This window comes from Anastrepha obliqua, chromosome 5 (genome assembly GCF_027943255.1).
Source record: "Anastrepha obliqua isolate idAnaObli1 chromosome 5, idAnaObli1_1.0, whole genome shotgun sequence".
Classification (NCBI taxonomy): domain Eukaryota; kingdom Metazoa; phylum Arthropoda; class Insecta; order Diptera; family Tephritidae; genus Anastrepha; species Anastrepha obliqua.
The window spans coordinates 57,161,852-57,188,244 of record NC_072896.1 but is presented as its reverse complement, the minus strand read 5'-3'; the positions used below and the strand labels follow the sequence as shown (position 1 = coordinate 57,188,244).

General features: G+C 36.6%; 2 protein-coding genes and 1 long non-coding RNA gene across 5 annotated transcripts; 1 reads left to right on the top strand and 2 right to left on the bottom strand.

Moving 5' to 3' along the window:
* Positions 1-130: 130 nt before the first annotated feature.
* Positions 131-17,596, bottom strand: LOC129247559 (prolyl endopeptidase). The gene is made up of 8 exons (XM_054886727.1): positions 17,177-17,596; positions 16,853-17,123; positions 16,653-16,795; positions 11,603-11,762; positions 11,428-11,547; positions 6,738-6,818; positions 790-1,454; positions 131-721 (listed from the first exon to the last, which is right to left on the bottom strand). Exons 1-8 carry the CDS (start codon positions 17,557-17,559, stop codon positions 325-327), a joined length of 2,220 nt encoding a protein of 739 aa, XP_054742702.1. The 5' UTR covers positions 17,560-17,596; the 3' UTR covers positions 131-324.
* Positions 17,597-19,368: 1,772 nt separating this feature from the next.
* Positions 19,369-20,054, top strand: LOC129247563 (uncharacterized). Its single transcript, XR_008582565.1, has 2 exons — positions 19,369-19,587; positions 19,656-20,054. It is a non-coding gene; the product is annotated as an uncharacterized LOC129247563 (long non-coding RNA).
* LOC129247561 (2-oxoglutarate and iron-dependent oxygenase JMJD4 homolog) lies at positions 20,041-21,409 on the bottom strand. Of its 3 annotated transcripts, none has more exons than XM_054886729.1 (2): positions 20,822-21,409; positions 20,041-20,766 (listed from the first exon to the last, which is right to left on the bottom strand). In XM_054886729.1, the coding sequence occupies exons 1-2, from the start codon at positions 21,328-21,330 to the stop codon at positions 20,073-20,075; spliced, it is 1,203 nt and encodes a 400-aa protein (XP_054742704.1). In that variant the 5' UTR covers positions 21,331-21,409; the 3' UTR covers positions 20,041-20,072. The 3 variants fall into 3 exon arrangements, with proteins under 3 accessions (XP_054742704.1, XP_054742705.1, XP_054742706.1); XM_054886730.1 differs by having other exon boundaries at positions 20,041-20,771; positions 20,822-20,934; XM_054886731.1 differs by having other exon boundaries at positions 20,660-20,771.
* Between the last annotated feature and the right edge of the window lie 4,984 nt (positions 21,410-26,393).

Here is a 26,393-nt window from a genome sequence, read left to right as displayed (position 1 = left end):
GAATTTTGAGACCTATGATCTGCCAAGCTATTATAAGCTGCCAAACTAAATTACATTTGTCATATATTATATATAAACTAATTTATATTTATGCTAAACATAACACCTATGTATTAAAAACATGCTCGACAAAATTTTAAAACAATTTATTGGTGGGTTTTAACTAGATTTTCACTATTTTTCAAGAAAGGATAAAGTTTGTATCTCTAAGACGTGAGACTTCAACTTGAACGCAAACTAACTTCATTAAAAAGTTTATTAACTGTACAAATTTAAATGTTTTAAAGTAACAAATAAAACCAAGAAATCGAAAAATACATATTGTTAGAGATTAATAACTTTGACATTTATAGTCTTGCTTATAAAAGTAAGAATATCAGCTGCTTCTTCTATCCTCTTGGTCGTTGGCTTACCAGCACCATGACCAGCTTTGCTATATACGCGTAAAATAATAGGGTTTCTTTGACAAGAGTTCTGTACTGCTTCCTGAAGAGCTGCTGCAAATTTTAAAGAATGCAGAGGACTTACACGATCATCATGATCAGCGGTTAGAATCAAAGTTGAAGGGTATTCTTCAGATTTGGTTTTTGGAACGTGTACGTTGTGCAAAGGTGAATATTTAAATAAATTTTCAAAATGCTCCTTTGCATTAGGGTTGCCATAGTCTGAGCACCAAGCTTGACCAATTGTAAATTGATGAAAGCGTAACATATCCATAACACTATTGAAATTAAAAATAAGTTAAACACTTAAATATAATTGTCTCCCATACATATAATATTAACTCACCCAACTTGAGCTACTGCCGCGCCGAAAAGATCAGGTCGTTGATTAATGCAAGCACCTACTAACAGTCCTCCATTTGATCCACCTTGTATAACAAGACGATCCTTAGTTGTATATTTATTATTGATCAAAAACTCTGCGGACGCTTGAAAGTCATTAAAAACATTTTGCTTATTTAACAGACGCCCTGCGTTGTGCCACTTCTCGCCGTATTCACCTCCACCACGTAGATTTGGATACGCTAATACGCCGTCAAATGTATCAATAAACATTAATCCAGTTGCAGAAAAAGAGGGCTGTAAACTTATATTAAAGCCTCCATATCCATAAAGCAGACACGGTCGTGGATATATTGCTTCTTTCCTTTTATGAATAATAAACATAGGAATTTTTGTTCCGTCGTAGCTATCATAGAATATTTGTTTTATTTCGTAGTCTTGTTGAGTAAAGCCATCCAGTTGCAAATTAATTTCACGGAATATCTTGGGTGGTTCCTCTGGTGTCTTAAAATCATATTGGTAGATAGTACCAGGATTTAAAAATGATGAGAAGTTAAAAAAAAATTCAGAATATTTTTTCTTGCCGGACACCGCCACAACTGTACCAATATCCAAATGAAATTTTCGAATTATCGCTCCAGTTTTTAAGCAATTTACTTGAAGAGCACTCTGAAATGAAAAAAATAAATGTAAGCTGCTCATATTTGAATTCAATGACTATCTAAAAAATTTAAATAGATTTTAATAAACAAAATACAAGCGTCCTGCACATCACTAACACAAACGGTTATATAATTCCATTGCGCCTGAAATAGGTATGCAATGAAAATCCACAATACATCTATCACATTTTTTTGCCCGACTTTACGCGCATTTGACTATAAATACCAAAAAGTAATGTCCTCTCTGCACATGCCTTTTTTCCGTTTATGAGTTCATTGCGTAATTGAGGGTCGTGCTACAAACATTTCAAAGTTAAAGTGAAACATTTTATTTTGCCATTTGGAGTGAAATGGCTAGCCAAATACCAGAAGAGATTCATATCCGCCATTGCATGATTTTGCAGTTTGACAAGGGTAGTAATGCAACATTTGCTACTCAAGTGCCTTAGATTGCCGAAGGTGAATTTCTAAGTTAAGATCCGGTAATTTTGATCTTTCCGACTCCAACAACTTTAGACAATGATGTATTAAGGGCGGAAGTGGAAGCAAATCCATGTCAGACAATCGAGGAACTGTCAAATACTCTTAACCAACCTTGGGCAAGAACCCAAGAACATTTGTAATAAATTGGTAAAACAAACAGAGAAGGTTTTTGGGTTCTGCATAATCTGTCTGAAGAAAATAGAGTTCACCAACCCAAAACATGCAACTTTTTGCTTTAACCGTACAATACAGAACGTTCTTCGATTCCTTGATCACTTCTTCTTCTTCTTAATTGGCGCGATAACCGCTTACGCGATTTTGGCCGAGTTTAACAAAGCGCGCCAGTCGTTTCTTTCTCGTACTAACCGGCGCCAATTCGACACACCAAGTGAAGCCAAGTCCTTCTCCACCTGATCTTTCCAACGCAGAGTAGGCCTTCCTCTTCCTCTGCTACCACCATCTGCGGTACCACATCGAATACTTTCAAAGCCGGAGCGTTTGTATCCATTCGGACGACATGACCCAGCCAATGTAGCCGCTGGATCTTTATTCGCTGCGCTATGTCTAAGTCGTCGTAAAGCTCATACGGCTCATCGTTCCATCACCTGCGATATTCGCCGTTGCCAACGTGCAAAGGTCTAAAAATCTTACGCAGAGTCTTTCTCTCAAACACTCCAAGCGTCGTTTCATCGGATGATCACTGCAGATGAGAAATATAGGCTCTCTCCGCATAAACCGCCAAGGAGGACTGCTAAGCCAGGTTTACTTCGCAAATCAATCATTAATTGAATAGTATCCAGTGATTACCAATAGAAAAGGCGTTATTTTGCAACACTATAATGCAAGACAAAAAAATTAATTGATTTTATCGATCCGGCATTGAAACTTTGCACACTAGATGGCAAAAGGTTGTTGACAACGAGAGTAATTACATCATTGATAAAAAATGAAATGTATTTATTTATTTTAAGAAATGTATTTATTCGAATTTCCTGTAAAAAAAACGACATTATTTTCTGGTCACCCTAATATTTTCCTTGCCGTAAATCAGAAATTTCGTATGGAATTCCAGACATAAAAACTAGAGGATTAGAGGCAGCCGGTTCTACGTTACCGAAATGATGGTTTTTCCCAACCAAGGGCTGCCGCCCGAGCAAACTAGCTCTGTCTAGTGTATCGCACCTTACCTCACCAGAAAACAAGAACTCTACCGTTAGATAAGTTAGACGCAGACGATCGCTTACTACACCGCACTGCCAGGGTTTAGTAAACTGCTACAACAACAACAAGTGATTACCAATAGAAAAGGTATTAGAGGAATAGAAGAAAAAAATAACACGTTCCAGAAAAGTAGTTCAGAACTGCAATATTCGCTCTGAAAGACTTCATAGACTAAAAGTCAACCGATCGTGCCCACTCTGCGTAACGAAAAAAAAAAAATTGTTCCATAATTCATTCAATAGGTAACAATGTAAAAATTGTATTTATGCTCTAATTTGGCGCAAATTCAAAATATACGTATTTAGCCAAACTAAGAGAATTTATTCATTCCAAAATTTACAAGATAGGTCGGTAAAGTTGACATATTTCTAAAAATAGTATTTATAGTATAATATAAATTACAATATATTATAGGTACATGCAAATTGTTCAAGTAAAAACAAGTAAAAACTACAGTGAACCAAAAATAAACTGGGGCACTTGTTTGTTCTGACTTTAATCCTTATATATAACTTGAGACCACCGGTTGAACCAATTAACAAAACGCAAGAGCTAATATAAAGTATTCAATTCAATGTTTTATTATAAAAAACTAAAATAATAGAATATATTTTTTTGGAATTTTTCCTGTAAGGAATATATGGAAATAAAGGACAATTGATGAACAAATATTTTTGCACTAATTACTGCTTGTAGACGTCGTTGCTCGACGTCTACTAGAGTTTTGGGGACATCTCTTGGAATATTTGCCCATATCTTTTCAATGGCTGATTTTAGGTAATTTTTACTACTCATCTGCCGCTTCCGTAATTATCTTTGAATGTGGGCCCAAAAGCAGTCGATGGGATTGAGAATGGGCTCAGAGGAGTATGGGCCAATACATTGGAAATCAACCATTCAATTACAACCAGCGCAGTATGCTTTGGGTCGTTGTCGTGCATGAATATTTCGGCAGTTTTGGGAAAGTGTTCCTTCAATATTTCTAGATAACTTATTTTAGTCACGGTGTCTTAAATAAAACAAAACGAGCTCATTTAATTTGCCGTCATTAATCCCCACATCATAACGTGCCCGCCACTATGTTTCACAGTACCAACCACATTAGACAGATTGAGCGCTGTACGTTCCCTTCTCCAGACAAAACTGCGGTCATTCGACCCAAATATGTTGAATTTCGACTCGTCGGTAAAAATAACGTTGCTCCAACTTTATTTGGAATGCTAACGCATTCTTCAGCTTAGTTCAACCTTTTACGCACTTTAATCCTTGAAAGAAGGGGCCTTTTTCTAGGAGTGTACACTCTGTATTCGTTACTGTGAGAAAATTTCTGATTGTGTGTGGGTGTACGTCCACAATTGTCGAATTTCTAAGTGATTTGGCAATATTAAATTCAGAAATTTTCGGGTCCACAGACGAAAACAAAATTAAAATTTTTTTTAATTGAAGAGGTTTGCCTTTGTGAGATTTGGCAAGCGTAACATACATCATCGGCGGCCGCTGTAGCCGAATGGGTTGGTGCGTGATTACCATTCGTAATTCACAGAGAGGTCGTTGGTTCGAATCTCGGTGAAAGCAAAATTAATAAAAAAAAAAAAAAACATGTTTCTAATAGCGGTCGCCCCTCGGCAGGCAATGGCAAACCTCCGAGTGTATTTCTGCCATGAAAAAGCTCCTCATAAAAATATCTGCCGTTCGAAATCGGCTTGAAACTGTAGGTCCCTCCATTTGTGGAACAACATCAAGACGCACACCACAAATAGGAGGAGGAGCTCGGCCAAACACCTAACAGAACGTGTACACGCCAATTATTTATTTATTTTATTTAAGATACATCATCATTTTGGTAACAGCTTTTTTCTGCTAATACGACCAAAGAGTCGAACTTTTCTTGAGTTGTCTCCTGGAAACATCCAGATCATATTCTTGATTTATTTCAAGCGTTATTCGCCATGATGATTTAAAAGAATTTGCTTTGCTCTTTCCCACTATAGCGCCGTCAGCACTAATATTTATTTTTCTTGGCCTAAGTTGTCGTGTAATTTTTTTTATTTAAGGGCCTTCTGTAACTAAATTAAGAGCAGTATGTACCATTTTTGGAGAACAAATTCTTATTTTTGCCTTCTCGGTATGGATTTTACCATTATTGATCATACGGGGTATAGACTACTGTCTTCCAGTCAGAAGTGTTTACAACGTCCCATTTTGACAAAATATCAATACCTTTAGAAATATTTGGAATAATGAAGCTAAAAAACTGCGAAACTGCCCATTCTCAATTAGTGTTAAGCTCAATTACATTCGACCGTAAAGAATTCAATGCAAAGAAACGGTATTTTTTTTGTATAAATGTAAACTTCATTGTGGAACATTTAAAATTTACTAATTTAACAAAGTTTAGACAAAAACACAATATTAGTTTAAAATCTGCGTTATTTATGTGTCCCTAGCTGCAAATGCTGGGAGGATGGTTCCATGTGTAGAAGTCCACGCAAGTGGGGAAAGTTACTAATCGCCATTCACTTGGGAGTGGCCAGGACGATTCTTCTGCATATGGTTCAAGCAGCTCTCAACGTCCGGGATTAGCCCACGTATCCTCTGGGTAGCTTCCGAACACCCGTTCGGGAGTGAGCTAACGTGAGAAGGCGAAGCATTCCAGAATAGCTGGTTGTGCGCTCCGCTTGATATTGACATCATCGGCCTTAACAACCGCGCTGTTAGTTCTGCCTTCTCCAAACTGGATAAAGAGGCAAAGCGAATGGGTCTGGTGGTGAACGAGGACAAAACGAAGTACCTCTTGTCTTCAAACTAACAGTCGGCGCACTCACGTATCGGCACCCACCTCACTGTTGACAGTTATAATTTTGAGGTTGTAAAAGACTTCGTGTATTTAGGAACCAGCATTAACACCGATAACAATGTCAGCCTTGAAATCAAACGTAAGTAGGCAACTGAGCAGTAAAGTCCTCCCTCGACGAACAAAACTAACTCTACAAGGCTCTCATTATGCCCGTTCTAACGTAGAAGCTTGGCGAATATCGCAGGCGATGGAACGATGAGCTGTATATGAATAAACATCCAGCGGCTACGTTGGCTGGGTCAGGTCGTCCGAATGGATACAAACGCTCCGGCTTTGAAAGTATTTGATGCGGTACCAGCTGGTGGTAGCAGAGGAAGAGGAAGGCCTCCTCTGTGTTGGAAAGATCAGGTGGAGAAGGACTTGGCTTTACTTGGTGTGTTCAGGCTAGCACGAGAAAGAAACGACTGGCGCGCTTTGTTAAACTCGGCCAACATCGCATAAGCGGTTATTGCGCCAATTAAGAAGAGGAACCTGCAAATGCTGAGTTGGGTAGAAGTAAACAAAGCCAGCTAAACTAGCTCATATTGAGGCAGCGGCCTAGCGACACTTTAAATGATCTTATATCAAGGATATTAAACAGAAATAGCCAAAAGATGGAAAGACAACACAACTTGGAACGTTGCTATCAAAGATAAAATATTGTAATACCCTTGGGCGCAAAAGGACGCAGGTATAAAAATCACATCATAGTATAAAGATTTCATATCATAGTATAGAATTTTTACTCACTTTGACATCTTGCATGTAACACAGTAATAATTTATCTTCATCCACGCATTTTGCCCAGTCCAATACGTCGCTTTCTTGTTCCTAAAATGGTTAATGTTTTGTTATTTATTCATTTTTTACAAATCTTCATTTATAAATGCTTATATTAATTTCTTTTTAGTTTATACTTAACACTGTAATACTTAATTTTGTAATAGTTGAGCCCTTCTGGGAAATGGCTAAAACGTGTCATGTGTGGGGCGTATGTTTTTAAATAGTCGGCGGTCGCCGTAACCGAATGGGTTGGTGCTTGATTACCATGCGGAATTCACAGAGAGAACGTAGGTTCGAATCTCGGTGAAACCAAAATTAATAAAAAAAAAAACATTTTTCTAATAGCGTCATGAAAAAAAGCTCCTCATAAAAATATCTGCCGTTCGGAGTCCTCTTGAAACTGTAGGTCTCTCCGTCTGTGGAACAACATCAAGACGCAAAAGGGTGTACGTGCCAATTATATATATAGGGTTGTTCAATAGGTGCGCTTCAACTTTTTTCCGATAGGGAGGGCGAACGACGCAATATTTTTTTATTTTTCGCTTGTCATTTGTAAACTTCATTAGTATACATTTCATCATGGAACGCTACACACTTGAGCAACGATTGCAAATCGTGCAAATTTTTTATGAAAATAATCGTTCTGTTGCTGCTACTTTAAGAGCATTACGGCCATTTTACGGTCCATTTAACAAGCCGTCCCGTTTTGGGGTTATGTGAAGTCATTGGTCTACAGTAACAAGCCGGCGACGATTTGTGAGCTCAGAGCCAATATTGAACGCGAAATTGCTGGAATTTCGGCCGATTTATGCAAAAGAGTGGTCGAAAATTGGGTTCAACGATTGAACTTCGTAAAACGTGCACGCGGTGGTCATGCAAAAGAAATCGAATTTCATACTTAAATGTACATGTTCAAACTCGATAATAAAAAAAAAAATTAGTTAAAAAAGTCAAACCGTTTGTGTTTTATTCAAAAAAGTTCAAAAGTTGAAGCGCTCTTACTGAAAAACCCTATATATGTATATATGTTTTTAAATAGTAGTCTTAAATAAACGCAGAATGTATAGAAAAAGTTTCAAAAACGTAATTTATTATAAATTTTATTTAATAGGTCTATGAATAAGTTCGTGCGGTTTTTTTTCGAAATTTTAATTTCGGATCATTCCCATGGCTTTTAAACGTTTGGAAATGGTTGATTGATCAACTCCCAAAGTTTTTGCAACCTCTTCTTGCGTTTGAGCCGGATCTTGATCGAGCAATTCCTCCAATTCGGTATCCATGAACTTTGGCGGCGCGGCCAAAATCACCACTTTTAAAGCGTGCAAACCACTTCTGGCACGTTCGCTCAGCTAGAGCATGCTCACCATAAACTTCCACCAAGATACGATGACTTTCGGCTGCTTTTTTCTTCATATTAAAGAATTCCCCGCAAAAACACATTATTTGGCACGAAATTCGACATTTTCAAGTGTGGTAAAAATATTGTTGTTTACGCTTCAAATAAAAAACTTATACTGACGTTTGTGCCTTACGACAGTAGCTCTCCAATGAATGTTTGGAAATGTGGATCGATGGAATAATAATCAAGTTACGCCATCTGTTGTAAAACCGCACGAACTTATCCATAGACCATTCATTTTGAATATCGACACAGAATTTATTCTCGGATTTTTGGATGCTTTTTGAAATAAGTGCTTTGAAGTGATTGACTTCCAAAGAGAATATTTTGAAAAACAATAAAGCCATTTTCATTACTACGTACGATATAAAATTCAGCCCTCGTAGTACATCGAACTAAATTAAATATTATTGATAAACAGCTCCGAATACTTAAAATAACACAGGCCGACAAAATTTAACCAACATTCAGACCCAGAAACCAGACTACATATTTCCGAAGGTTTATGATGCGCTGAATTCAAATCTGGCCTCAGAATTCTGTCAGCTCTGGTTTTCGAGATATCCTAACCTAAAAGTGCAAAATACACCGTTTTTGCCCATATTTGAGCTTATGTAGCCTTGCAGATGTTTTCTTTCACCAAAATTAAAGGATAGCATCTGTAAATACAAGCCTTCTTTTTTCAAATGGCGTTGAGTTTGCTCAAATATCATTTTTTTCGCTGAGATATCGCATTTTGAAATTTTCATGTTTCTAAATTTTCCTACACCTGAAAATCGATTGAGATAACATAGACATGATATAGTCGATTACTAATTTTCTTGAATTGAGTCTTATTTTTCTTAAAATTTTGTCTCACACCATAAGTGTGCTGACTCATCACACCCCTACACTATCTAACCTTTGGGTACCGAGTCACACAGTCCTAACCCCTAGAAACCACCCCTATCATACCGATAGGGGGGTTGGAGCACTTCGTCTGCGATTGGTGGTGGTTGGACTCGGATAACGGCATTCGGGGGTCGGAGGTTAAGAAGGTGGTGAGAAACTCTCGATGAATGTCGTTTATGGGTGAGGCCTACGGTAACACCCTAGCAGAAACTGCTTACTGAGCAGTTTGTTATGCTCCTTAACAGGCAGCATTTGGGCCTCATTATGTAGATGTTGTATAGGTGACATCAGAAGGCATCCTGTCCCGGTCCTTAAAGCAGTGTTTTGGCAGGTCTGAAGCTTCGTCCACTGCGAATCACTGGTTCCAGGCGACCAGACAGGCGCGGCATAGTTTAGAACCGGTCGGCCTATTGTTTTAAAAGTCGACAGCAACATTTCCTTGTCTTTGCCCCCAAGTGCTGCTGGCGAGCGACTTGAGAACCTAGTAGCGTGGCGTGGCTGACAGTCCTCTCGCAGGGGCGGTTTTGGTTGAGGCCGCGGTTTCCTGGGTATTTATGACGGTGAGTGCCATGGTGGTGCTGTGCACTCTTCGGAAACCATGCTGGTGCAGGGCTGGGGTCAAGTGTTTCGTGAAAAGTGGGAGTAGAAGAGAGAGGCCTCAAGAGTCTTCACTATTGGGGAAAGGAGAGTTATCGGACGATAAGACTCCCCTTGATTGGCGGGTTTCCCAGGCTTCAGTAGTGGGACCACTCTCCCTAATTTCCACTGTCTGGTGGCACTACGTTTGGATCTGTCGGCTGGAGGATGCACAATAAATTGCCGGCTAAAGTTGCACGCGTATCTCTTCGGATCCGACGAAGCACGACCGTTGAAGGCGATATCAATCTTGAGATTGTGCTTCGTCGGGTTTGACAGAAACCTTACGGTGAACCAGAGCTTGCTCATACCAGAGGTGAAGTTGCAGGACTTCAAATGCTCTTCCCATTTGTTCCTCTTGTGTAGGGTTACCAGTTGCCGTATCTCGGAATTGAGATCCTTTATCCGAGGATCCCCTGGATCGGCCTGGCGTAGGCGATCACGCTCGTTCGTCAGAACAGCTGGTTTAGCTGGGAAATTGGGACGTATGTCCCTGATCCTTCCAGCGGGTATGAAGCGAGCAGCGGCAGCTGAGATCGCCTGGCGGAATGCGGATTCGCCTGCGCGCACATCGGTGGGAATGGGGAGAGCGGAGAAGATGCCTTCAGTAAATTCCGCGAATCTGGACCAATCAGCTTTGTTGAAGTTGATGTATGACCGGTGATCCGCGGAAACAAAGTCGGCAGGTCTCTTGATCGAGATGATAAGGGGCAAGTGGCCTGATGCAAGCGATAGCATAGGTCACCAGGTTATGCTATTTATCAGACCCGCGCTAGCTATTGTGATATCAGGCGAGCTGCAGCAATTGCCCACTACCCTGGTGGGGGCGTCGTCGTTTGAAGTGGGCACTGAGGGCGGTAGCGCCGTTGAGGCAGGGGCCGCCTGATGGCGGGAGCAACACGTGGCCACATACCTTGTGGACCACTCCTTATGATTCTTAAGGCCTGAACAAGTCTTAAGATGACACCACCCGTTGCACTTGTTGCACCTAACCGAGGTGGAGTTCGGGTGGAGCCGTTTGTGGCAGATGCAGCAGTAAAATACCTCTGGTCCAGGGTTGGGTTCGACGCCATCCCTGAAAAGAAGTATTCGGAGCAAACGTGCTGCAAGGGATTGCTCCTGGGACGAAAGATTGGGGGTGGGATACGGTACACTAGGCAGGGCTAGTTTACTGGGGCGGCAACCCTTGGTCGGGAAAAACCCTGAGTCATTCCGGTAACGTAGAACCGGCTGCCATGGGAATGCTCGTATATAACTGCTCGTCGAAGGTTGCGGGTAACAAGTTGAGTGACAATGTGCGATACTGTGCGATTTCTTCCCTAACAAACCGATTGGCCGTTTTGGTGCCATATTCTGGCCACCCAGGTCGCCCAATCTTACCCCTATGTAGTTTTACTGAGGGGGTAACGAATAAGCAAAGTACAGTCTATGAAACAAACACAGCGAACATTTCAGCTTTAAAATAATAATATCGTTCACGAGGTTACTGGCATCCAGACATCACCTTCCCAGAGAGTGACACGGAGTAAGGAGGCCAGATTCCAAGAATGTATCCGACAAAACAGTCAACATTTAGATAATAATTGAAAAAAAAAAAAAAAAAAAATGAAGTTCGCTCTTGTTTTGAAATAGCATGGAACCTTAACCTACTCAATTCCCTGGCGTTGAATGTTTTCAATTACGTACGTGTTAGAAAGAACATCTGTTTTAAAATTTTAAGAAGAAGCTTACCGGAATGATTGTTTCCCAATATTCTTCAAGGGGATTTTCCAAATCAATTATAACAATTCTGTAGTTAGGAGCATTTTTATTTGTCCTGAAATAAATTTTTGATCCCACATTGGTAATGTACTGAAAATATTCTTATGAAGTGCTTTCCTTTCATTTATTCACTTGATTTACTTACCTCGTAATCATACTCAAATACATCTATCACTTTAATAACCTTTAAGCCTGGTCGTATGTTTTCGGCTTCGTTTAGATCAATGTAATAAATAAGGTTATCACGACAACCTTTCACTATTGGCATAATCAAATACCTTCCGCAATCAGATACAACAGCTTGTCTGTAAAATAAACAGATAATCAGATTTAATAAGAGCAAAATTAAAAAAACTCCCCATAGAAAACCATCTATTAGAAAACTTTTTCTTAAGAGTAAGTATATATACTATATATTAATGATAAACATAGTAGAAAATATATTTTGTTTTAGAAGTTGCAATAAGAAGCATCAAAAATAATTACATACAATTGTTATAAGCTACTTGATTGAGCGAAAACGATAGTGCTCTTATTGCCAACAATTATAGTTTTAAATATTACTTTCAGTCGATCCAATAGTCTGTTAAATTTGGTTAAATTTCGTGCAATAAAAGCGACAAAGTTTGAGACTATTTTGTTTATTTCGCTTAGTGACGAAGCTATATTATTTAGAAGAAATTTTCCAATTCCCGTAAAAACTATATATAAGTGTGTACATATGTAACTATATGTATGTATGTATACTCTCTTATCGCTTCCTTTCCTTATTAGTTATGTTCCAAATACATGGAAGCTCACTAAGAATTTACAATTTTTTTGAAAATTAGCAAAAACTGTTGTTACTCTAATAACTTTTAATTATTGGCAAACCGTTTTTTATTACACAGTGCGACAATTTTCAGGTCATCGGCTCGGACCCAAACCAAACCAATTGCGAATGAAAGTACTCATGTAGAATAGTAAAACCTCAATTGGGTTTTGGTCTATCAGATTACAATTTTTTTACAGTGTATTAAAGTTTCGCAATATTGATCAAATGCTATATTAAATAATATGGTAAATCCAGTACAAATATTAATTTTTCTTAAATTTCGTCTTAGAAGACTTTTAGTAAAATTCAATGAAACATTTTTTTGTAGAACATTTTAACCCGTTGAATCCCACCATTATGTGACTATTTAACCCATTTTTTTTTTTCAAAAATGGTTCAAAAGCCTTCTTAAACTGGGTATTAAAGGGATAATATGTTCTACAAAAAAAAATCCTTGGAATATTTCACTAGGAGTTGTCAAAGCCATTGAGCACCTATGGGTTAAACGTACTTGAAAAGAATGTAACAAATAAATCCATATAAATATTGCATGCATTTTAACTATACCAAGCTCCCATACATATGATTACCTTTGTGTTTACACATAAATAATATATATATGTACATATTTATATGCATGTATTTTTGTATATGTCACCTATATATGTAAATGTAAAATATAAAAGAAAAATATATTATGTACCATACATATATATACATACATATGTATGTATATTTACAAATGGCTAATTCCAAAAAAACGTCAACCTAGTAAAAAAAATTAAAATATCTTATTTTCTTTTCCAACTTGATTAAGAAGCCGAAATGTTCAAAGTTTACAATTAGAAAATATCCAAAATTGATCTTTAATGGTTCGTAAAAATCAACTTTAATTTTAATGAGCTTTTATTAGATTTGGGAACTGTTTTCCGTGTGCACTTCTCTATAGTGAGAAAAGGTAATACTGCAATAACAGCTCATAATTTATCTTACAAGAGCAAAATGCAAAAAATGTCTAAGAGAGTGATAAGAGTCGAAATTCTGTGGACTGTGTTCCTCAATTTATGGTTAGAACCAATGACTGCACTCGTCGCACCAATGCGGTGATAAAATACCGTTGCATATTGTTGTGGAATGGATCAACTAATAAAGTGGACAAAAATGTCAATAATTCGATTTTCGTGGTAAGAGCAGAAAGTATTCGCGAGTGATCATTTAAAGTGACAACTGTTTAATTAAAATGGAAGCTTGCAAAAGGAAACATTAACAAGTTTTGTTCTATTTGTGGCCATTTTACATTAACTAATCGCAAAAATGTCTTTTAGTGAAGAGTTCAAGTATGAATACGAGAAATACCTTGACCAAAGTGTTATTACAAATGTCTCGTGAGCTCCCAAAAACAATTGTAAAACGTGCTACAACTCTTTACTAGAATGGCTGCATAAAAAACGCAAATGTATGCCTTTCGGAGTTCCAACAATCTGGATTGAACCCATTGTGCACGAGCCGTCAAATTTTTATTGTGTCAATACTTTTTGGGGCTTTACGAAGAAACAGATGAAGAATTTTGTGTACAAAAACGTTGTTAGTGCACAGACTTCGCTGTCACATAGTAGTAACATTCCGCAAACTATTTTGGATGCATTAGAAAAGTTTCATGACAAAATGTCTCTCAAAATTCCGCGACAGTCGGTTCTACGTAACCGGAACGACCCGGATTTATATCCGGCCAAGGACTGTCACTTCAGCAGCATTCCTCGTACATGCACGGGGAATGTTTATACTGCTACAACAACAACAGCATGGAGAACGATATCATCAGGTATCTTTGCCATTTGAAAAAGGTGACTTTAAAAAAACGATATAATTTTACAGCAATTCTTTTCTTATTGAATTCTTTTATATGTTGGCTGAAATTTGTTGGGGGTCAAAAGCTGTGGAAGGTGTGGCGTTAGTCAGCGAAAGAGATTCGGAAATATGTCCTCCGAAAAAACAGTGAATTCAACCCTGCCTCTAAGTTTAACTTCAGCATCACTAGCTAAATGAATTAAACGGATTATTTATTTCCAAGCCCAGCTCGTTTTCCACCAAAAACATCTGAGAGTTTTATTTGATATGGAGTACATGAAATTTTTGAAAAAAAAAAGAGTTAAATAGTCACATAATGGTGGGATTCAACGGGTTAAAATGTTCTAAAAAAAAAAATTTATAATTGCATATTACTAAAAGTCTTCTAAGACGAAATTTAAGAAAAATCAATATTTGTACTGGATTTACCATATTATTTAATATAGCATTCGATCTATATTGCGAAGCTTTAATGCACTGTAAAATAAAAATTGTGACCCGGTAGACCAAAACCCAATTGGGGTCTCACTATTCTACATGAGTACTTTCATTTGCAATTTGTTTGGTTTGAGCCCGAAAATTGCTGTCGCACAGTGTTATTAGTTCGCCTGCTAGTCCTACTCAAAAATTTTGTTTAGTATTTTTCTTAAATACTCAATACAAACCCATAAATAAAAATAACCAGACACATCCTCATGGAATTATACTGGTGAAGTGACAAGGGTAGTGCGTAAGTGCCAACCTCCCGTTTACGAATCATTCCAGCGAATGGATTACTCGGCTACGCACTTTAAGTTTTTTGTTCCAATTGCACTCGCGCTCAAAAACAGAACAAAAACCAATGCAACTAGAGGTCCCCATGTTTGGGGTTTAATTGTGTTTTTATCTCTGTAACGGTTTAAGGACTTTCATATGGAATTTTAATAACTTTTGGTAGAATTACAAAAAATTGCACTATATCTTTAGACTTTTTAAAACATTTATTTAGTAATATAATTGCAGAGGTTTTCCCAGAGGATTTAAAATGTGCGATTGTAATACCACTTTATGAAAAAGGCAATATAATAGATAAAAATAACTACAGGCCTGTTTTTCTCAGCTATACAGTTACAGGCATAATGTCACTCTTTTTGAATTCAGTTCAGTTATATATAAAGCAATGGTTGATAAGACATTTCGTCAGCCTTTTTGTGATATACCAAAAGCAATATGGTTGATCATAAATTTTTTTTAAGTAAACTTGACTCTGCAGGTTTTCGCGAAAACGTTCTAGATTGGTTTAAATGCTATTTAAGCAATAGAAGAAGTAAAATTTACAATAATCTGAGCACAAGCAGACTCATAACATTGGGTTTCCCCCAATGTTCAGTTCTTGGACCAATTTTGTTTTTTTCATAGCCTTACATGGTAAAAGTTATAGCATTTGCTGACGACTTGGCGATTGCATATGGTTCAATTAATACATTCAATATTTTTGTTGATATTAATCACAATGTGCTACCTGAACGAGAGAGTGGTTCGCAAATCATAAGCTAGTCTTTGTAGCAAGGAAGTGCCGAGAGGCGATATTATTTTTCATTCCATGGAGGGACCTATCGTTTTAAGCTGTGTGCGACACAAATTATTTACCCATTCATATATTTGTGACAGTATATTTTCAAGATCAAAGTAGAATTCTAATTTCAAGTATATCTGGTCGACCAAATTTTAAGTTCTACGATCATTTTATCATCGCAGAGCAGTCTACTGAAAATTGTCCACAAGGTATTGTACAATCTAAATTATAAAGGGTATAAGCTGCTTGGGTGGAAGCCTTTAAACAATCGCTTTGTAGGCATTCACACCTGAGTGGCAAATGTGTATTTAAAGTTGGTTCCAGCGAATGGTAAAGTGGACAATATTTTGAAAAACAGTAAAGCCATTTACATTATTTTAGTACTTAATACTATTAAAAAAAAATATACATTAAATAATTGTTGCGTAAACTTGTGTTAGGCGTTTGGCCGAGCTCTTGCTCCTAATTGCTGCGTGCTTTTTGACGTTGTCCCACAAATGGGGGGACCTATAGTTTTATGCTCCGGCTAGGGCCGTCCCGATTTACTCACGTGTACTAAAATTAATCAGAGTTTGATGTACCCACATTTGAAGTTTTCTTATTTTCATTTTTGGGTTTAGCTATAAGTATTCCCGCAAACTATATTTAAAAGGCATCCGGATCAGTAAAAATGTGTATCTTCTAGGCGCATTGCCCCAAAAAAATGTTCTATGATATTCTGACTAAGCGTCAGGATGTATTCCATATCGTTATGGTCATTAGCACACCCTTTTGAAAACGAAATGTTTTTCCTACAAATTATACTTTTACTCAAAATTTCTGGAGTTAGCAACCCACATCTCATCCACACGCAACACCCTTATTTAACTAAAAGTCCCCTAGATTATTTCGTGGAATATATCAATGACGAAGCATAACGTCAAGGCACACAGTATAGTTACACTATTGTAAAATTAAAAAAAAAAAAAAACAACTTACATACGCCAAGATGGCTCCTCGGGAAACTCCACTACCAAGATATCTTCAGTTTGATTTTTTCCGATATAGTGATAGTAAAGCTTTTGATTCTCATTCTGCTTTACTTCAGCGCCGTTAGCAATTCCTTTCTGATCGGAATATTGCTGTAAATAATTCAAATAATTTAGCTAAACAATTATGTAAAAGGAAATCGAACGCACAGAATAAAAAAAACCCTGATTATCAATTGTCCAAGAAATCGCGCTAAATTTAACATTTTCCAAGGTCTCCTTTAGATCGTTACCCGAATTTACGTCGCGTATTCTTATCTTCAGCCAGTCGGATCCATTTTCACTTATGCCATATGCCATGTATTTTCCATCTTCAGAGAAAGACTTTTGAGATAAAGCAATAGTTCCGTCTTCGGACCATGTGTTCGGATCCAAAAATATTTTTGGTTTATCCTCCAGTCCAGTCTGCTGGTATAGAACACTAACGGCGACAACATATTAAATGAAAATCATAAAAAGTCTACTTTCTGTTACTTATGGTTTTGTAATCCTGTATTCACGAAAAAATAGTAGTAATCTCCATGCTTCGTTGGACAACTATATTTTGGATAATTCCATAACTTTGTTAGCTTCTTTAAAATACGAGACCTTTCATCCCCTTCTTCAATAAATGATCTGCTAATTTTATTTTGCTTTTCAATAAACTGTTTGGTTTCAGCGGAATCAGGGTCTTCCAGCCATCGATAACCATCGGCCACTTTAACACCATGAAAATTATCCACAATTGAAGTGTCCTTCCGAGCAATTGGATATTTCATTTTAGGGATTCTGTTAGGAATTTTTCTTATAAAAGTTAACACTAAAGTTTTGGAAATCTTTTGGATATTTAATTTAGTGACACCGCACACTATAGACATTAGTTGGCTGACTGTATTATCGGGTTGGACTGTATGAACGCAAATTAACCCAACTAAAAAGTCGTGTTGGTAGTAGGTGTGCACACTGAAGAGTAAATCGTCTAGTAATTGCTTGTGCAGGGTTGCATACGTACTAGCTATATATATAATTAAGGTTTTTATTTATAAATGACATCCCCAAATTGGCATTGAAAAATTCGGCAATGTTCGTGTTTGCTAGCTGATTGACAAATTCTTGCCAAAAAGTGTAGTTATTCCAATTATTAACAGACGAAAAAGAATTAACAAGAAATTAAGATATTATTTTATTCACTCCGTCTACAGCGATCTTTTAGTAATCGCATTATTTCACATGCTCATTCTAGACTGCTGGATTTTGGCGTAATAACGTCTTATAATTCGATTTAGCCGGCTGCACGCACGAAAAAATGTGTCGTTATCTTGCTCAATCGTCGTTATCTTGCTCATTCGTCGTTATCTTGCTCAATCGTCGTTATCTTGCTCAATCGTCGTTACTTTGCTTGAACTGCAAGCGAGAGCGCGGAACGAACGACAAAGAGCACAATCGGCCCCCGCGTTCGGCAACGTTCGACATCTGGCCCTTTCCTACTTGAGTGAGCATATATATGTATGTATATGTATGTGTATGCGCATTTGTATATAAATTCACATATTTGTATTTGCATATGCCTTCTTCCTGTGTGCATGGTAATGAACCATTTCTCTGTTGAGAATAGGACGATGATAGGAAAAGTAGTCCATTTACCTCCTTCTCTATATCCATACAAAGTATCTATCAAACAAATAAAATTAAAATTTTGTTTTGAAAATTGCAACCATTACATCAGTATTTTCTTATGACGTTGTCACGTTAAACTATCGTCAGTAAACCCACTTTACAGACAACCTCTTTTTCGGTAAATTATTACAATTTTCTAGAATGAGCATAACTATCTTCAATAAACTTGTTCAGCTAGTTGCGTTACAATAACATAAGACAAAAAGAATTTCAGACTTTTCATTATAGATTATTTTTAGAACATCAGAAATAGTTGTGTACCAAATGGTCATTTGAGACAGATTCGAAAATAGGAGATTCATCTAAGACAAAACTAAAATAAGACTGAATTGAATTAGAACTTTCTGGTGATGGAGTTTTTTGAATAATTTATTTACAAGTTATCCTATTTTATTTCTCCTCAAGGCTGCGTCGCATCTCAATATGATAAAGGGTAAATGATTCGTGGATTATGAATGAATTAATCAAAAGAAATAATCAAACGTAATAAGTGAATATATATATATATATAGAATTGGCGATTACATCCTTTGGCCGAGCTCCTCCTTCTATTTGTGGCGTGCGTCTTGCTGTTGTTTCGCAAATGGCGGGATCTATAGTTTTAAGCCGACTCCGAACGTCAAATGGATTTTTATGAGGAGTTTTTGCATGGTAGAAACACTTTCGGAGTTATTTCATTGTCTGCCAAGGGCCGACCGCTATTAGAAAAAAGCTTTTTCTTCATTTTAGTATTTCACGGGATCATCTACTTATATGTGAACGTATTATATTAAGAGGATAAAAAAGTATTGGTAACGAGTTAATCTGTCACGACAATATTTATATTTTGTAGAACCCGCTCTAAAAAGAACTTTTTTCACTTTGTCGTTTATACGATTTGGTGTGAAACGACAAATTAGTGGATTTGAGTATTTTAAAGAACAACGTTTTGCAACAATTTTTAGTATTAGCTTATAAAGCTCTGATTGCATAGAATCACCTGAAGTAGCAATAAACGAATTCCATGAGAGAGCGAAGGAGTTGCTTCGCTTGGCCGAAAGCGGCCAATTTCCGCCCCAAGTAATGGTTTAGGCCACTGTAACCACCGATGGGCGCTCTGCAATCATTTTCATTAAGCCTGGCGTCAAGGTAAATGTGAAATATTATCGGGAAAGTATTCTGGGTTTGCTTTAAAGCTGTGGGATGACCAACATTTCGGTGGCAGACCATGGACGTTTCAACAGGATCAGGTGCGAACACGGTGTGATAAATTTTCAAATTAAATAACCTAATAACAATACGTTCGGTCTTCTGCAAGAATATTTTAGGCAATATGCACGCTTGCTTGGAGCTCACTAACAATCACCGTGAAAACAATTAAGAATGAGCAAGTATTGAATCAAAACATTTAAATAAAATAATACAACTTAAAAAAAAGGTCCTGGGGACGTTTAGAAAAACTTAAATTCAGCTGGCTGCTAATTATTATAAATAAAATAAACTCTTAAACATGTGTACGGAGAGCCGAACATTGATATACCTTTTTCGATTACCTTATTCTGTTACGTACAACCTCTCGCCAGTATGTGAACCCTTGGGTGCAGATATAAAATATACTGGAATTTTTGCCACATGTATATTACTTGTGTTCTTGAAAATGTTCGAATCGGTCGTTCTCTAAAATAAAACCATGTATTACTAAATATTATTATTAAAATCATGTTTTATTGGGCTTCTATGTCCTAATTTTTTGTTTATTACAAGGATTACTTAGATCTATATATCTTATACACCGTTCGTACAACATAGAACAATTGTAAACGATCTTATCTTGCGCCATAACCTTCAAAAGAATATTAATGTTTTTTAAATCATTGTTAATATGGTTTTTATTCAGATAAAAGTCGGATGGTTTTTTGGTCCCGCTTAAACACGATTTTTGATGCCCGTCCTTAAGCAAACATAAACGAGTCTCGGCTATGAAACACAGAATATCAAGGAAACCAGAAATACTTAACCCGAAATTCGCCTTAAGAATTTCTTGACATGTTGATACAAAGTTACAATTTTTCCTTAAATCGTTGATCTCATAAATTACTTTTCTCAAATTTTCCGAAATATTACACCAAATATATTTTATATTAGCTGCATTAAACCAGTTATGGTTGACGGAAATGGTATCGGTAATATTCCATACTTGGTGATACCAACCGCTCGGCACGAATACTGCTTCATTTTCTTTTTGGTAAATCACAAAGAAATTTACATTGTTTTCATATAATAGCTTCTCGCTAACATTATATGCAATATTTCCGAAACGGTCTGCTATTTTATATTGTTCACCGGGAGGTAGAAGAATCCATTTTTTGCATCCGCACACATTAGTAGACCAACTGAATGATCCGAAGACGTCTACATGGAAAGGGGTCCTACTCTAAAATAGTAAAGACTGTATAATTAGTTTAGTATGTGATAATGTTTTACCATGAATTTTTCGGTCCCATATAAACAAATCGATAATCGTCACGGTTATGCTTCACAAGATACTCATTTAACCAATCTGAGCAAAAATAATCTGGCACTTTATAGAACTCATAGCTGGGTAGTTGTGCTTTTAAATGCCAGTCTTTCAGATATAAACTATTGCACTCTTTTATAGAGTCTACGCTGTGAGTCCCAGTTTTGTGCTGCCCTTCCCAGTATTCCAAGAAATTGTGAAAGTGCATCTCCATGACACTATTTTGCTTAAAGTACCCGGAACAGTTCGTTACAGGCACCAAACGATTGCTTATTTTATGCTTAAGATAATCGAAATTAATGACGCTTGTCTGGAAACTCTCGTCGGAAAGGAAATTTCGAAGTACCCAGTTTTTACTACATTCCCATTCATTGGACACGTTGGTTATTATAGCCGGCCAATTACTCTCAATATACCTCGCATAAAAACTTCTGTACGGTATTGTACCGTCACTTAATCTTTCAATGGTATCCATCTAATTTTGTTTTCATAATTTGTAAATATTAACTAAATCCAGGAGTAGCAATATTTTTCCTGAACACCTAGTAATGGAACTTTTGAGAAAAGTATCGATACTCATAGAAAAATCGATGTCAGTTTTAAAAATATTGACAATACTCATACGTCATATTAAAGCCTACGGTTTAGTTAATTACCAAATGATTTCGAGTTATAATACGTTCACATATGCATTAATCACCTATAAATCCAGCAAATTAATCTTCCCGTGGGAAACTTATATAACATTTTACAATAAGTAATAAGAGGCTGCGGCCGCCGTAGCCGAATGGGTTGGTGCGTGACTACCATTCGGAATTCACAGAGAGAACGTCGGTTCGAATCTCGGTGAAACACCAAAACTAAAAAAAAGATTTTTCTTATAGCGGTCGCCCCTTGGCAGGCAATGGCAAACCTCCGAGTGTATTTCTGCCATGAAAAATCTCCTCATAAAAATATCTGCCGTTCGGAGTCGGCTTGAAACTGTAGGTCCCTCCATTTGTGGAACAACATCAAGACGCACACCACAAACTGGAGGAGGAGCTCGGCCAAACACCCAAAAAGGGTGTACGCGACAATTATATATATATATTTATTAAATTAGTTCGCCTTGTTTTATTCTGTGCTGACAGCTACATGGACACAGCGAAAGAAAAAAAAAACAAATCAGTTGATTTACCAACACCACCTTTAATAGATTCGCCTTGACTGAATCACTCCATTAGTTTACGTTTATTCGCTTACAAGCTCAATTTTCAACTGAATACCTTATGCGCATTCACCTCTGCTTATATACATATATATATATATATGTATGTATGCTTCCAAACAAGTGATATAGTATTATCATTATAATTATCATAATTATAAAAGTGCTTAACATACGACTCATTTTTGTTCGAACCTCGGGAAAAAATTTAGTGCTTTGCTCCTGTCATTGCAAATTCCATTGCTGTACCATTAATTTTTATTTTCTCATGGTTGATAAGTATTAAACTAATATATTCCGTTACGTGTGGGATATTCCAATTAATAAGGATATTCCAATTAATAAAAAGTGCACAAGAATATTTATAGCCACAAAGTTAGAAATTTATTCATAAGCACGAGAGAGACTTGTTTTTTGGACTGTTAGTTAATGGTCACCTAAAGGATAGAACTCACTATTAAAGGACAGTCCTACAGTGACGATATTGAATGATTATTTTCTGCCTATATTGAGAGAATATCCTTCATTTAGTATACACACATGGTTTCAGATCATAGTGATACGGCGTGATTTCGTCCCTTCTAATTGATAGGAAACAAGCTGCTTTAATCGATTGTATTAATAAAAACTTATTGACGTGATAACGTCTTATAATTCGATTTAGCCGGCAGCAAATACAAATGTGTCGTTACCTTGCTCAATCGTCGTTACCTTGCTCATGGTCGTTACCTTGCTTGAACAACGTTTGACATCTGCACACCTACTTGAGTGAGCATATATATGTATGTATATGCGCATATGTACATATATAAATTCACATATTTGTATTTGCATATGCCTTCCTATTGATTATTATTAATTTGATTTACTTGAAGAATTTAAAATAAAACCAAGTGTATCATCATCATCCCTACTGAATTTATAATTAGTGTCTAGTTGTTAATAATACCTGTTGTTTTAATGTTTTTATTATTAATTTAGTATTATATATGAAGGAAAAAATGTATGGTAATATTTACCACATACCTTATAAGATATGTTGTATACTAATATATGTATATAAACATGCCTACATACATATACTTTGGTGCAATTTTCATAGACTAATATATGTACAATGTACATATGTACTTGCCAATTATATATATATAAATATAATATACAAATGTTCTATGCCAATACATAGTATAAACATGCATATATAAAATTTTGCGCAATTTGCAAACAAAAAGTACAAATCTATATGTAAAGATGCATACAAGTCATATGGACATATCAAATGTACGAATCTATTCTGTACGCAAGCATATGTAAGCTAATGTACATTGCTTGAACGGCAAGCGAGAACGCGGAACGAACGACAAAGAGCACAATCGGCCCCCGCGTTCGGCAACGTTCGACATCTGACGCTCTCCTACTTGAGTGAGCATACATAAATATGTATGTATGTGCGCATATGTACATAAATTCACATATTTGTATTTGCATATGCCTTCTTCCTGTGTGCTTGGTAATGAACCATTTCTCTGTTGAGAATAGGACGATGATAGGAAAAGTAAGAAATATGAAAGGGAGTGTTTCGAGTGTAATGTTTCTTGAAAAAGTCAAATCGATGATGGTGCTTATTCGTGTTGTTGATATATCTTTCATATCTTTCATGAATTTGATAAATGTTTCGTAATTTTTCACGTTTGTGTAAATGTAACATTTACCTCCTTCTCTATATCCATACAAAATATCTATCAAACAAATAAAATTAAAATTTTGTTTTGAAAATTGCAACCATCACATCAGTATTTTCTTATGACGTTGTCACGTTAAACTATCGTCAGTAAACCGACTTTACAGACAACCTCTTTTCTTCAATACTTTATATGTAATGCATATATTCGTCACTGTATCTTTTTGGCACAGTTCAACGGGTTGGAAAACTGTTTTGGGCCATTCCTCGGACTTTATATTGCAAATTATTTTATGCCAAAGATTTAATTCCATCTCGTCTTCCAACGTCTCAAAGATCTCCTTCTAAGCCTTCACTATTAAAAATATTAAATTTTTTAAATTAGGATTTTTTTTATTTTTTATTAAAACAGAAAAAAATTATTTACATTTCATGCTATTACACCTAGTTAAAAAAGAGTAACAAATAATATTTTTTCCAAAACATGGACATATTATAACAATAGGTTAACCACAAGGTCTAGTGGTTTGCCCCTTTTCAATCTTCTTGTGTAATATTGCTTGTTGCAAAGAGAGGTAGCTTTAACGTTGGTGTGCGTTGTATTCTTTAGCATGCTTAGCAGCGAAAGAGTTTATTGCTGATTGTGTTCACCTACAGATCTCTGTGTATGTCGCCGATCCGAATGAACCAAGGTGCTTCGTTGTATTATCTCAACATTACCTTACGCTGTACACACCCATATTGGTTTGGTGCATAAGTCCATACTGGTTTAAGAATCTGGTTGTAAATAAAGAGTTTACAATATTTCGGAGCACCTTATTTTGAAATCGTTGTATAATCTCAACATTACCTTACGCTGTACTACTGTGTCCAAAAAATAAGGTGACATTTGATTTTAAACTGCGCGCTTTGAAGGATTAGGAGAATTCTTTTTTTTTTTAGGTTGGTAGTACTGTGAGTGACATCTATGTCAAATTTCATGTGAAATATTCATTTACTGTTTGAGATACGCGTCGTTTTGTGAGCTGCTAAAAGTGAGTTTCTCGTTTTTTGCAATGTCGAAATTTGTTGAGCAAAGAATTTGCGTTAAATTTTGTTTGCGGAATCAATTTTCGGATACGTTGAGGATGGTGCAGAAAGCCTTTGGTGATGAGGCTATGTCTAAAAAAAATGTTTACAAGTGGTATAGTGAGTTCCAAGCCGGTCGTGAACGTGTCGAAGACGAAGAGCGTCCTGGGCGACCATCAACCTCAACTGACGAAGCTCACGTCCAACAAATCAAAGATTTGGTGTTGAAAAACCGTCGATTAACGATTAGAGACCTTGCTGATGATGTTGGCATATCGAAAGGCTCAGTCAATACCATTTTGAAGGATGTTTTGGGCCTCAAGCGCGTCAAATCTCGACTGGTACCGAAAACATTGAATTTTTTGGACTCGTAATTCGTGATCATTTCATCAAAAACTCAACCCATATCGTTCCGCAACCACCGTATTCACCTGATCTGGCACCGTGCGACTTCTGGCTGTTCAGCAGGCTCAAAAGACCGCTCCGGGGACACCGTTTTGACACGATAGAGGAGATTCAAGCCGCAACGAAGACGGAACTGAAGGCCATCCCGGAAAGTGACTACAACCAGTGTTTCGAAAATTGGAAAAAACGTTGGCATAAGTGCATTGTGTTGGGAGGGGATTACTTTGAAGGGGATGAAATTGATTTGGAAGAATAAATAAAGAATTTTCAAAATAAATACAATGTCACCTTATTTTTTGGACACAGTAGTACATATCCATACTGGTGTAAGAATCTGATTGTAAATTAAGAGTTTGTTTTCGACACTCAGCTTTGAGTTTTTGCCGATAAGTCAATTAAGTTTATTCAGTTCAGCTCTTTAGTTTTAATATGCTCCTTACATTTCAGCTTGGCATCTAACGTCATGCCCAAGTACTTTGCGCTGTAAGCGTGTGGAACGTTTTAGCTAAAGTTCGATGTATTATTGGAAAGAGAGTGCTTGAAAGCCAAGGAGTATATCTTTATTCTTAAACATCTATCTTCTATTTGAACCCACAAGGGGGGTTTCTTGCGTTCATGCAAACGTACACACATACTTCCGTAAATAATTATATAGCTCACATAGGGTGAACTAATTAAAGCACACATATTTCTTTATATTGCTCCGTTCTCTCTCATTTTAGCTAGAAACTAGATTTAACTGGTTTCAAGTTAGAATTCGGTCTAACTAAAATGCGTCTTTGAAAAATCGAAGGGCATTTTAGTCTTGCTTTTTGTCTAAATAACTGTTACCCTTGGATTTTTTTCTCATTTCGAAATGGAGTCTTAACTCTATGCTTAATCAATTATTTTAGGTAACGTAAGGTTAGTCTTCTTAGTTAGTAAGAATCGTTGTATTCATTGACTAATAAATAAATAAAGAGTCTTTTTTCAGCCGTTTTATAAAACCATTATGTGAACAAAATTATAATACCTGAGCGCACAAGTGCGTGCTTGCATAAAAATTAATGGGCTCACCCTAACGAACCTACATTCATACATAAATCATTCAAAAATTAATTGCTTAACACTTATTTTACTGGATAAATTTAATATTTAAGTATTAAGTACATGTAAATATGAAATATGAAGGGTTAAT